Genomic DNA, 13,738 nt, shown 5'->3' on the forward strand with positions numbered 1-13,738 from the left:
TTTCTACCTACAAGATACCTTCTCAACATGAGATCCAAACACTCATTCACTCAAGTGGTCACAAGTTACATTACAATTTCCATTCTATGACATAGAGAGCCCAGCAAAACTTGCCTGTACCCAGCCAGCCTCTACGATTCCTATTTGTTTCAGTCACATTCAATAGGCTATCCTATGACTTGAGCATTGTCCCTGGCAAATTGCTTTCTTACCTTGAGGACTTGCCCTAGCCCTAGAAGGGTTTTTTTTTTTAATATTTTTTAAAATTATTTATTTGTTTATTTGAGAGCAACAGACACAGAGAGAAAGACAGATAGAGGGAGAGAGACAAAATGGGCGCTCCAGGGCTTCCAGCCTCTGCAAACGAACTCCAGACGCATGCGCCCCCTTGTGCATCTGGCTAACGTGGGACCTGGGGAACCGAGCCTCGAACCGGGGTCCTTAGGCTTCATAGGCAAGCGCTTAACCGCTAAGCCATCACTCCAGCCCTCTAGAAGGGTTTTTAAAACGTCTAAATTAACAAGTTGTCTAGGATCTTTTTCTCGTATTAATTTCAAGTTCCTTAAATAATTAAAAATTTTGGCCATATAGTGTTTCAAAGCTTAAATGGATTTAAATTACCAAATTAGGGCTGGAGTGATGGCTTAGTGGTTAAGGCACTTGTCTGCAAAGCCAAAGGACCTTGGTTAGATTCACCAGGTCCCATGTAAGCCAGATGCACAAGGGGGCATATGCATCTGGAGTTCGTTTGCAATGGCTGGAGGCCCTATCATGCTCATTCTCTCTCTTTCTCTCTCCTGTGTCTTTCTCATAAATAAATAAATAAATAAAATTACCAATTTACACAGTGGTACCCCTCCGTGTATCAATTATAAGCCCAGCGACAGACAGCAGTGATTCCCACTTCATTTCCCATGCTCACAACAGTTGAGCATATGTTATTTCCCAATTGCAAGCTGGGGTTACTTTGTTAATATCACTTCCATTATTTGAAGCTTCGCTTTCAACCCTGAGAAACACCTATGTGGCCACTACTCTGACCAGTAGAGAAATATTTATTTACCAACTTCGGGTTCTCATCCAAACAACTTCACTTCTCTGAGATTAAGTGCTTCATTCTGTTGAGCACAGCTAGTCTAAGAATTCAGTTACATAATCAATAGTCAATGATGAGGCACTCCACGAATGGCTACGCTGGGGATCACGAACACGTTCTTTGCGATGGTTTTGCTGGAACTCAATTCTTCAACTCCCAGAGAATAAGGACTGTGTGTCTGTGTGTCCCAGATTCCTGCCTGGGAAATAAGTTTTCATAAAAGTACATCTACCGAGCAGACAGTATTCAATGCCTATTTTATAATTCCTCATCCTCCCATTGAGCTTTCTGAAATGTGCCTTACTGTGAAAACGAAACTTATTTATCTAATGCATTTATAGTCAGTAGAATTATCACTGGCACTACGATTGCTTTATTCTCTCATTTTATGTTTTAAATTGAAGGACTGAAACGGAGGATAATTTTTCTCAATGAGAAAAGATATATGAAATTTATATAAAGATACCCTTTCAAAAGCATTCACAGAAACCACCCTATATTTTATTTTTAAAGAAAAACACAAACTGCACACAATGGGATGGTTTGGGAGTGGATGCGGGGAAAGTCGTAGAAAACGTCTTTGCTTTGGTGATGCCAGAGATGTATGTGTGTGTGTGTGTGTGTGTGTGTGTGTGTGTGTGTTGCAGTTGGGGGCCAACAATTTCTCTGTTTTTGCTTCTCCAAATTTCCAGTTAAATTTTTCATAGAGAATTAGAGAAAGGCAATTTTAAATATTGGGACTAATTTAACTGTTGTGAACCTAGAAACTATGACGCAAATAGGAAAAAAAGTTGAAAGAAGTTATATTTACTTGCTAATTAGGCTCATTGAGTAAGAAGAACTTTGTAACAGAGAAGCATTGCAACTGGAAAGTGCTTAGTTCCTAGAACATACCAGCTTGCCAATCATCTCTGAGGCTGTAATCAATCAAGCGGCCCTTGAACAGAAATTTACCTGCTGTCCTCTATGGAAAGGGAAATGCTTCCTGCTGAAAATTACTATGGAAGCAAACTGGCAAGAAGAAGGTTTAATATATTTATATATTAAGTACAACAATCAATGAGTATAAAATCCTACTAAAATGTTTCCCAATCCTTAATGCAGGATAAGGCTTTAGACTTTTTGCAATATGTTTGAAGCAATATTTTGAAATATATTACATAAAAACCAAACAAAATACTTAATCAAACCTTCAGAGTTGGAAGATTTTTCAGTGGCCAATTAGCCCAATCCTCCTAGTAACATATTCCATTTTAACCGACTCTCTTGCCTAACCACACGAATGTATTGCATTTTCCTCATAAAACATGAAAAGAGCTGGGAATATTGACAGTCTTTTGTGTTCCTGTTTTTTTGTTGTTTTTTTCCCCCTCAAATAAGAGGCTTGCTCTGTAGCTTCCATGGGGGAAATAGTGTGACTCAGGATTAGGATAATCAAATGTGATCCCTAAATTGTACTGTGACCCAAAGTAAGCCACTGCATGGAGATTTCCTTATCAGTAACTTGAAAAGATGCTCGTATCAATGTCCCTGTGAGATCTGCACAAGGATTAAGTGAAGCACATCACACACACATCTCCTCCCTTTGACCATGGTTTTGCTTTTTATGGTTTCAATTACCCACGGGCAATGCCTACCCAAAAGTGTTAAAATAGAAGATCCCAGAAACAAACAATTCATACATTTCAAATTGCCAACTACTCTGAGGAGCATGATGACATTTCATGTGCTCTGTCCTGCCCCTTTGTTATCACCCTGCCCAGTGTGTCCACACTGCATATACTGCCCGCCTCTTAGTTACTTAGCACTCATCTTGGTTTTCATTTAGCTACAGAAGCATAGCAGTGTTGCATTTAAGAAGCCCTCCCTTTATTTGCTTGTTATCCCAAAGTTCAATATTAGTGATGCCGAGGGGGCACCAGAGCATAAAATGTGGAAGGACAGGTGACCTCTGGTGCTGTGTGACAATCCTCTGGGGCATTTAGGAAAAGAAAAACACATGAGGCATGTAAGGTTTAGTACTAAATCTCAGGTCTTTGCTGGAGGCCTTGGAACATGTTCCCCACGGACAAAGGGGATTGGCTACCCAATGTGCAAGGCTTTTGGCAAAGACATAAAAACAAAATGCAAATAGAAAACACACTAAAATGTACACTATGAAAGCCAAGCTTCTCCCTGACCACAGGCTAACCCTACTATTTCGCTGAAGACCAACAAAATAAGGCTGACACTTTCTCCCAGGGGTGCTTTAAGCCAAGGAGTGTGCTTTCCTTCAAAGTCCTGCTGCGTAAGCGCTCTGGTGAGCCCCTTCTTGTGTGCAAGCACAGGCAGACTCTTTTGTTTGGGAAAATCAGTCTTATGGGGCTGGAGAGAAAGCTTAGCGGTTAAGGCAATTGCCTGTGAAAACTAAGGACCCATGTTCAAGTCCCCAGGACCCACGTAAGCCAGATGCAAGTGGTGGCCCATGCATCTGGAATTTGTTTGTAGTGGCTAGAGGTCCTGGTGCACCCATTCTTTCTCTCTCTCTCTCTTACTCTCTCTTCTCTCTCTCTCTTTTTGCCTATTTCTATCATAAATCAATAAATAAATACAATTTAAAAATTAGTTTTATGGTGTTCCTTGGAAGGGCTTTGCCATAGCTTTTTTTTTAAGAAATACCATTCACGACTGTTTAACTTTTCTTAGAGCACATTGTTTTTACAGATTAGAATGACACAAATATCTGCGTATGTAATTATGTCTGTGCATGTAAGTCTAGACTTTAGTAACACTTTTTAAAACACCCCAGAAGGTCATGGCACTCTTATTCTCCCATGTATAGAGTTCTGTGTAAAGCTGGTGTCCCTTGGAGTCTAGGCGACATTTTTATTTTTTGTTCATTTTTATTTATTTATTTGAGAGTGACAGAGAGAGAAAGAGGCAGAGAGCGCGCGTGCGAGCGCGTGAGAGAGAGAGAGAGAGAGAGAGAGAGAGAGAGTGAGAGGGAGAGAATGGACGCGACAGAGCTTCCAGCCACTGCAAACGAACTCCAGACACGTGCGCCCCCTTGTGCATCTGGCTAACGTGGGTCCTGGGGAACCGAGCCTCGAACGGGGGTCCTTAGGCTTCACAGGCAAGCGCTTAACCACTAAGCCATCTCTCCAGCCCTAGGCAACATTTTTTAAGATGCTGAGCATGTGCTTTGAATAGGATCATTTCTGCTAAACACAGTACTGCGACAGCGACCCTGATGACAGGGGCGTACTTGCCTATACAAAAGAATAGAAATTTTTAAAAAGAGCAACATTTTAGTCTTTAATTTTTTTTTTTGTTAAGAACAGTAACAACAAACGTTTTCAGAGGGCAGTAGATATTCAACAAACACCATCAAATTTAAATCAAACTTAAATTTACTTTAAAATTTTGGAACTAGTCCATTCACCCCCTCCCTCCCCCCCCCCCCCCCCCCGAGACAGCAAAACATTCCTAAAGCCATCTCAGCATATCCAAAGGTGATGGCAAGCTGCGTTAGGGTTAGGGTTAGGGTTAGGATGGGAAAGCACACGGCACCACTCGGCTTCCAGGCCGGGAGGCAGCAGTGTGGGGAGAAAGCACGGGCAGGGGTCTAGCATTGTAACAGACGCGGCTGCGCACACACCTGTAGGAGCCGGTGGACTCACGATCCAGGATGGCGTTTGTGGTTATCACCCCGCACAGCGCGTCCACCTGGAAGGCTTCATCTTGGTTGCCAGAGATGATGGAATATTCGACCAGGCCATTCAACCCCCCATCCAAGTCAGTAGCAAAAACCTGTGAGAAACCAACTGCTCCATTAGGAAAGATGTAACCTGCCATATCTGCTGTACCTGCTTTGGAGAAAAATGTATACAAAAGAATCACAGGCTGTCCAATGCATCCTAAAAACTGCTTGTAACAATGCCAGCCTGCAGCTGAAACATGTGCTTAACCTTATGCTAATAAACTGGAAAACGCGAGGGAAAGTTTTTGTACACTCATCCAGGGGATTTCCAGATAACCCTCACATGTTTTGAGCTATAGTTTTGCAACAGGCAAGATTACTGGGGGGAAAGTATCTAATTTTCTTGAATAGGAGATTTCCAGTTCTGTTTCTGAATTCATGCTGGTACAAGAAAAGGAAATGAATGTCACTGGAAACTTTCAACTGAATGATAACTTTTCTTTGCTCTTTCTTATCAACTTAAAGGTACTGACCCTAAAATGGGTCAATGTGTAGGTTTTTAATATTGTTTTAAAGTTTCAATTTGATAAATCCTTTAATAATGCAACAAAACTTAAACTTAGTGCTAATAAGTTCAGGTTCTCATTATTTATTTGATGATCTACTGAAATAATTGAGAGAACAAAAGTTTTCCATTATACTCCATGGACATATACTGCTCAATTTACACTAAGTCTTGATCACTCAATCATTTATATCAGTGGAGCCAAGAGCTTATTTAACAAGAAGGTGGAGAATTATTGAATTGTCTTAATTAACATTTTTACATGCTCTGGGACCCTCTGCCTCAAGTCGTGTATCCTCTCTCTCTCTGTGGCTACTCCACTGATGTCCTAGTGGGTGTTTGCTTCTAATTCCTTCTTCCTCAATCCGTCCTTCACACAGCCACTAGAATTCTCAAGGGACCATGAGGAGGACATGGCACACTCAGGACACCATCAGAAAAGCACATAGTTGGGCTGGAGATATGGCTTAGCGGTTAAGCGCTTGCCTGTGAAGCCTAAGGACCCCGGTTTGAGGCTCGGTTCCCCAGGTCCCACGTTTGCCAGATGCACAAGGGGGCACACGCGTCTGGAGTTCGTTTGCAGTGGCTGGAAGCCCTGGCGCACCCACTCTCTATCTCTCCCTCTATCTGTCTTTCTCTCTGTGTCTGATGCTCTCAAATAAATAAATAAATAAAAATTAAAAAAAAAGAAAAAGAAAAAAGAAAAGCACATAGTCCAGCTCCATGGAACAGAAAGGCAGCAACAGTGTCCTTTGGGATCATCAGGACACAAAACTAGTTTCCAAGTGGGAACAAATAAAATCCTCTGAGGTTCTATGTCTTAAGCATGGCAGATAAGAGTTCTAGGATGTGTGATTTCTCAGGATGGAGTACCAACCCTTTAGTATACTGGTAAAGCTTATCATGGGAAAAGAAATGTGTCTAGCTCCCTGGTAAACACAAGAAAGAATTGTAAAACTCTGGGGATCCACATGTATCCTGAGTTGTCACCTTCAAAGTGAGTGAGCGCTGTTTTACACCTGTCTTGATGTCTTTTCACGCAAGACTCATGTTCCATTGAGAGGAAGTCTGTCGGAGGGCATTCATAACATCTTTGGTTGGGCAAGTTAGAGGCTTGACAATCATGTCAAGGTTGTATCCCATAGGGAAAGAAAAGACTGCTTCCTTCAAGGAAATTTGTGGGACCAAAAGGAGAGTGCAGCACATGACTTGATAGGATGAAAAAACAAATAGGAATGCCATGCCAGGTGGCACAACCTCTTGAGCCTTCTACATCCCCAGCTTTCTGAACACACAGAGAAATGCAGTGCTGGCTCCTTGGGAACTAAATGCTGTGAATAAGGTTCATTGTTTTTGTCGGTGACTCCACCTCCTGGAAGCCGGGCGCATGTGGCCCTCTCCATGTGTGTATCTGGGCTCACAAAGTGCCGTCAGCTACCCTGATCCCACACCCAGCAGTCTGGCCCTACCGTGTCAGCAGATGGGACAGAGAACAGCGTTCCATGACCCAGGGCAGGGCTCTTCCTATGACAAAGTGGCACTGCGTTATCTGCCATGCCACCTGGCAGCATCACTGGGCAGCAATGAGAACGATCAGAAAAGGAGATGTCCTGATGCTTGTAGACATCCCAATCTTTGCTAAAGCCAGAATAAAGAGATCGCCCTTCCAGATCAATCAGCCAAGAGGAACCTTGGTATGCTGGGCTGTGGTTTGGGGACAAAGGACACAGAGCTAGACAAGTAAGAGCGCTACTGGTCTCTGCCCACAGGGAGGATCACATGCCTCAGGAGACCTGGCATTTTCCTGTTCGTTCAAGTTAAGAAGGCTGCCCAGGAAGACTATCAAGTCTAGAAGCAGGTCATGGAACTCCCTGACTTCAGCCAGCCCAGAGAGAAAGCCCAAGACATACTAACGATGAGGTTGGATCATACCAGCAACCTTTTAGAAACAAAAGAAATGTCTCTCCCCACGGTGAACACCGCCAGGAAGTGATGCTGACTTCAGCTTTGCGGGTGTCTGTGGGTGTTTTGAATCCCCCTGTCATGGCTGTAACGCTCAGTGCAATGGTGAAGAGAAGAGACAACTGGTCAACAGTCCTGACGCACGTGGAGAAACCATCAGAGAAAGGCGGGGCTTTGAACTTGAACACGTGATCACACGAACACATTCTCTCTGGTCCTGACAGCATGTCTCTGTGCCTGCTCACCCTCTAGGGCCCAGTGCACACACCATGCTGAAGAGCACTGCTCTTTCCCCGTGGGAGGAGGTGCACTCCTTCTCTCTTTTCTCTCATGACACTTGCTCAATGCACACTCTATCACAGCATTGGGTAACATTCAGTTTTATACATTCATTTCCAACCTCCCCACTAAATCTAGTATGTATTTTTAAGTTTTTATTTATCTGTTTACTTGAGAGAGAGAGAGAGAGAGAGAGAGAGACAGAGGGACAGACAGACAGACAGAGAGAATGGGCACACCAGGTCCTCCAGCCACTGCAAACAAACTCCAGATGCATGGGTCACCTTGTGCGCCTGGCTTATGTGGGTCCTGGTGGATCAAACCTGGGTCCTTTGGCTTTGCAGGCAAATGCCTTAATTGCTAAGCCATCCCTCCAGCCCCTCCTATGCACTTTTAAGACTAGTCAGCTTGTGTGAATGTCCCTGAAGAATCTTTGGTAATGCTTACAGTGTCCCTAGAGAAAACAGAGCTCCAGGAACTGAGCTGAGAATGAACAAAGAGAAAAAAGAGAGAGAAAGCAGAAATTTCAGATTTTCTTCAGGCTGAAGTTTCATCCAATCCATCCATAACATGCTGTAGATGCGTTAGAGACATTTAACTTTTAATTTATGTGTTGACTATGAGCCAGAGATACTTTGACATGCATTGCTTGATACACACACACACACACACACACACACACAGATACCTGTATGACATGAGCATTGAAGAGTTGGCCTTCAGACACTGATGCTTGGTAGGATCTTCGGTCAAAGCGTGGGGAGTTATCATTTACATCTTGTATGGACACTGATACTTGGCTGTAGGCTCTATGTCCACTGCTCTCCGCAAAAACAATGAGTTGAATTTCATTCCTGATTTCAAAGTCAAGAAACTTGGGTTCTTCCACAGTGAGCTGTCCTGTTGTTATTGCCAAGGAGAAAAAAAAGAAAAGAAAAGGTGATGATGGTATTACTTAACAATGTCCCAAAACACCATTGACTCATAGGTTATCACTAGGTCATTGTGGAAAAAGTTGGAAGATATTTGCAGACTTCAAACATTCATGGAGAAGGAAAGTATGAAATGTCTACAATCTGGAACTTTCTCTTAACTCTACCCTATCTCTCCATATTTAGCCTACTATCATGTCTACACAGTCTGCATTTAAAACATTTCTTGACTCTACATGTTTCCATTGTGGCTGGCCTCCTAGGAATCACCAGCACTTCCCTCCATGCTCATTGCCTCAGAATTTGCCTACTCCCCCCATCAATCCATTTTCCACTCTAAAGTCAGTAAAAAAAGAAACTTTTTTTTTTTTTTTTTTTTTTTTTTTGCCATTGTCCTACATAAAGACTTTCGGTTGTTTTCCACAGCTAGGGTGATAAGCACCATTAGCCTGCAGGGTCACTTGCTCCTGTTTCTTCTGTGCTGTGCGTGTAACACCCTTATCCTACATTTGTCACTCATTTTAGAGTTGACCTGTGTGCAACTCTGTCTGCTTGGAATGGCTCTGCTTAGACCTTCCTCTGGCGTCTTTTCTGATGAGTACCATCACACTATGTCAGCACCCGGCAGACTCTCCCACAGCTCATGAATGTTCAGACGCCCACGTCTTTGCTGTGTACTTGTTTTAGTTCTCTTGCTGCCCCTCGATTGTAAGGTGAACCAGGAGAGGACCGTCCACCTGTGTTTTGCACTCCATCATATCCCCAGTGCCTATAGCCTCATAGTGCCCATAGCTCAGGGGCTGCTTAAGATGGCATTTAGTATTGCCCTCACGTTTTCATGTAAAATACAATCTGGGTCACAGAAGTGGAATTTGGGCGACATTAGGCACCATGGCTCAAGTTTCTCCACTAATTTAAGAAACCACTCATACATGTACCTTTTCTAATTTTTATTGCTTTTTTTCCCCTCCACTTTAAAACAAAACTTTTGATCCAACTTAATGTTATTCTTACTAAGTTGTGTTTGATTGTCAGAAGTTCCATGAAATTGAGATTTTATAAAGGAGCACTGCTCTGGAGTAGAGACATGTGAATATAAGTTAATTCAGGTTAACTACCTGTCTCCCTGCCTTACTAACTTCTGTGACTTGAAGTAAGTTATTCAGGTCCAATACATGCAAGGCTTCTCTTGTGTAAATTGAGTATACGAATTCACAGGGGTGCTGTGAGGAACAACTGTCTTTGCAGTCACTAGAAGATTCCACGGCCCTTCTACTGTGGTATTGTGTCCTTACATCCTCAGCTGTTGGTTTAGTATCTCCTTGAACTCTGAATTTAGAAGAAAATTCAATACACATGGACCTTTAGGAGTGTGAGCTTTTTGGGGAAAACCCTGTCCTTTATCTGGGGAAAAATGTTCCAGAAGCCATACTTATTGTTTGGTTTGAACCAGTTTCTCAGATAATCAGTCTGGTCCAGAAAACCTTCCGGCCCTCTAGTAGTTACCTAGAAGTTAACTAATGGTACCCAAGGAGTCATAGTCTGTCCTGGTACTGCGTCTCTAGTATTGATCATATACAGATTTCCCGGTTTATGTTCTGTTATTTGGAAAAATCATTTATCTCATATATTAAGAGCTCATCGTTGGTGGCCCGCCTCTTCATGGTATAAGTTGGAGTAGGAGGCACACTATGAGCTCAAGGCTGGCCTGAGCTACATAGTGAGTTCCAGATCAGCCTGATCCACCATGAGACCCTTCCTCAAAGCAACAGCAGCTCTACAGCAAGCACTTGGTAACTCTACTTCCAATTTTAAAATGTCATAACCTCACTGACATTTTGAAAAATATTATTTTAAATGGGTTCTCTGGGATTGAACCTAGGTTGTTTGGCTTCATAGGCAAATGCCTTAACTGCTAAGCCATCTCTCCAGCCCCTCAGCGTCATTTTTTGACATGAGATTTTGGCATTAATTGAGTAGTAGGGCAAAAATACTTCTATAAAACCACAGCTGACAGAATTTTGGGCAGCTTTAACTTTTGGCAGCAGCAAAGTCATTGAGATGAAACTCGCTGGCCTTCTGAAGTCTGTGTGGTGTAAAGATTGATTGCTGCACCCCAAGTGGTAGAGAAGCCCGAGGTAAACATGGGACTGAAGGTCTCACGCAAACTTCTATCTGCTGTGAGCAGAATGTCAAGTCACCACACACTTGTTGTAAAGGGAAATAGTGAACTTTCAGTATCCTCTAGTTGAGCTCGTTCCAACTACGTGAGGATCCAAGCAGGTTTCGCACATGGCAGGCTTGCATTACAGCTTTGGTAATTGAGATTTAGCATGTGGAATGGATCTAATGTTCTAAAGCTTTCCTTGTTTCCGTTTTACTCCTGACATAATAATTGGCACGTGCCTGTGCAAATTGTGTAAGTGGAAAAGACAATATAGCCAGTCTGTGAGATGGCTTGAGGCTGGCACACCTACTGAGTCCACGCTTTGCTTTTCTCAGAGCCATCGAAGGGGTGGTCACCAGGGAAATGCAAGCACTACTGAGGTGAAACCCACATCTTGTGACAAGAAGTTTTACAGACGTCACCTTTACATTCCTGGATCCATGGTGCATTGCTGGTTACGGAATAGCCTGAGAATGAAACTGTAGGAACATTTCCCCACATAGAGACATGCATGGTCTTTGTCTGAGTCATACAATGCACATCAAAGTGAGATTGAGACTCTTCAAATGGTACTTAATTGGATTATTTCAATCACCCACTGTGGACATAAACCCAAAGCAAAGCATATGAGAAAATATTATTTGTTATTTGCTAGCCTTTAAACTCATTCCTGCTAGTATTATGCTTTTGGGTTTTTTGTTTTTTGGTTTTTTTTTGTTGGTAGAGTGTCTAACCCAGTCTGACCTTGAACTCACAGCAAACCTCCTACCTCTGTCTCTTGAGTGCTGAGATTGTATATGCATGTACCACCATGCCTGGCTACTTTGTCTTTTGAAACATGAAAAATTTGTTCATTTTGTTTGATGTAACTCTACCAAATAATGGCCCAAATGATACCATCTGTTATTTATACACACTATCTTCATCAAACTCCAAGATCCCCACTGACTCAGGTAGCAGTAGATGTTTTCAATGAAAGGCGACATGAAATTTAAGTACAAATTTAACCTTCGGTTTGTCACTATAGTCAGAGTTCCTTGCAGTTTTACCCTTAAGAAAAGTGACCATAATTTTAGAGGTCATGGTTATTATCATTCATATCAGCTCTTTTATCCTTACATAACATATCCTCAGATAAGACAGGAATCCTGGGAAATAATAAAGGTAGTAATAGCCCATGTGTGAGCCAAGACATTCTACTTTGAGGTTCATTTCTGATAACTGAAAACACAGTGAGGAAAAATTCGCAAATGATTATGGGCCTAGTAGGAAAGACAGCATCCCAAAGGAAATTCAAAGGCTATGTAGAGTCCAAATGAGAAAACAATAAAAAAAAAACCCACTCTCTGGATGAAGGGGAGGGAAATCTACCATTTCAGAGACCCAATTAAGACTGAACTTATGATAGCTATGTAACCAGCCACTGTGGCAAGAGATGTTGTGAGGAGAAACACCTGCCTGTCACCCACTGGCCATAAGACTACTGCAACAATGGAACCCCAAGCCCCGCAAATGAGAATGCTGTGTTGGGGGAACAGAAAGACTGGTGCCTTGGCGACAGCTAGAGGAAGAAATCACAGATCTGATAACTTTTCAGATCATCTTACAGAACATCTCTGAACCAAGATGATGATGGGTTGGCGACATCAGGTGAGACCACACCTTGACTGAGACTGCTTCATTAATTAGGAGTCCCTTTGGTGCTTTATATTAACCTAGGCCTCATGTTGGTACCAGAAAGATGGACTTGAGAGCTACTGGTCCCCCTGCTTCTTCCCAAAATAGCCACATTGAATAAATCTCCTTTCTATGTTTGTTTGCATTTTTTTTTTTTTTACCACGTCTTGTCTCCTTCATTGGTGTGTTGAGGATGAGGGGGCTAAGCCTAGCCATCTGGGACGACCAGGGTCCAGGCTCTGACCATAACACTTCCCATGACGGTCACCAGAGTCGTGAATGGTTTAAGAGCTCTTCAGAATTAAAGGACATTGTCTAACAAAATCTTTCCTACAGGACACAGAGTTTCAAAGGCTCCACAGATACAAGTTCAAAGGAAAAGAAGTGGCACATTGTTTGCAAACAAAAGAGCCACAGAGATGTCATGTTGTGTTGACAGAATGGAATTGTACAGGCCGTCAGACAAAGCTGGACACAGAATCATATAGTCTGTGAATGTATAAACTTGCAATCACACATGGATAGACCTGCATTTCATGGTGCTAGATGTTGAACCCAAGGACCTTCATAGTCTAGGCAATCACTTCAGCACTGACTACGACCTCAGCTCTCTCTGCTTTAAATGTAAAGAAGTTTGGAAACATGATCAAGGAAGAAAAGATGTTTTTAATTTTTTTTTTTTTTTTTTTTTTTTTTTTTTACTATTAAAGGCCAAAAAGAGTTGAAAAATAACCGGAGATCCAGGCATGATGGTAGTAGATACCTGCAGACCTCACAAATTCAAGGCCAGCCTAGGCTAGTCAACAAGTTCCATTCAAGTCCAGGCTATACACTAGACTCTGGCTCAAAAATAATGACACAAAACAGACAAATAAAAACTCAACCAACCAAACAACCAGCTGAAAGCCAGCCAGAGAACTTCCGGTGTGGTCGTTTCAACATATTTCTCCCATAGACTCAAGTGTTTTATTAAGCTTATAGCTTGGGTTTCCAGCTGCCTGACTGTTGCAGGTGTCACTGGGGGACAGATCCTGGGGTTCAGCTCAAAGGTGTGTCCGGGGGACAGATCTGAATTCTAGCCCAAATGTATGCAGAAAGGTCTGAGCTCTGGGGTCCTGCTGGCTGCCAGTTCATGCATGTTGCTTTTGCTTTTTCTCTGGCTATTTGGTTGTCTCTCTTGGACACATGGAAGTGAGTTCTCCCACCACTGACGGAACTTGCTGCTAGATCTGTAAGCTTGAAATAAACCTCATCCTTACATGAACTCTGTCTGTTTTAGATATTCATTCCAGCATCATGGAGCTGTCTAATACATTCTGGAAATGAAAAATATTGATTCCTAAACTAAAAATTAAAAAGACAAAGACATGAAAAAAAAATA

At 42.4% G+C, this 13,738-nt stretch overlaps 1 protein-coding gene across 1 annotated transcript in view; it reads right to left on the reverse strand.

The window, feature by feature from the left end:
- The window catches only part of Dchs2 (dachsous cadherin-related 2), a 217,946-nt gene that overhangs the window by 17,575 nt on the left and 186,633 nt on the right, over positions 1-13,738 (reverse strand). Inside the window, exons 16-17 of the mRNA XM_045130640.1 lie at positions 8,270-8,481; positions 4,734-4,885 (exon numbers count right to left, since the gene is read on the reverse strand). Of these exons, the coding sequence (XP_044986575.1) occupies positions 4,734-4,885; positions 8,270-8,481 (364 nt within the window). The remainder of the gene's footprint in view (positions 1-4,733; positions 4,886-8,269; positions 8,482-13,738) is intronic.

The sequence above is a fragment of the Jaculus jaculus genome, chromosome 12, assembly GCF_020740685.1.
Source record: "Jaculus jaculus isolate mJacJac1 chromosome 12, mJacJac1.mat.Y.cur, whole genome shotgun sequence".
NCBI lineage: Eukaryota > Metazoa > Chordata > Mammalia > Rodentia > Dipodidae > Jaculus > Jaculus jaculus.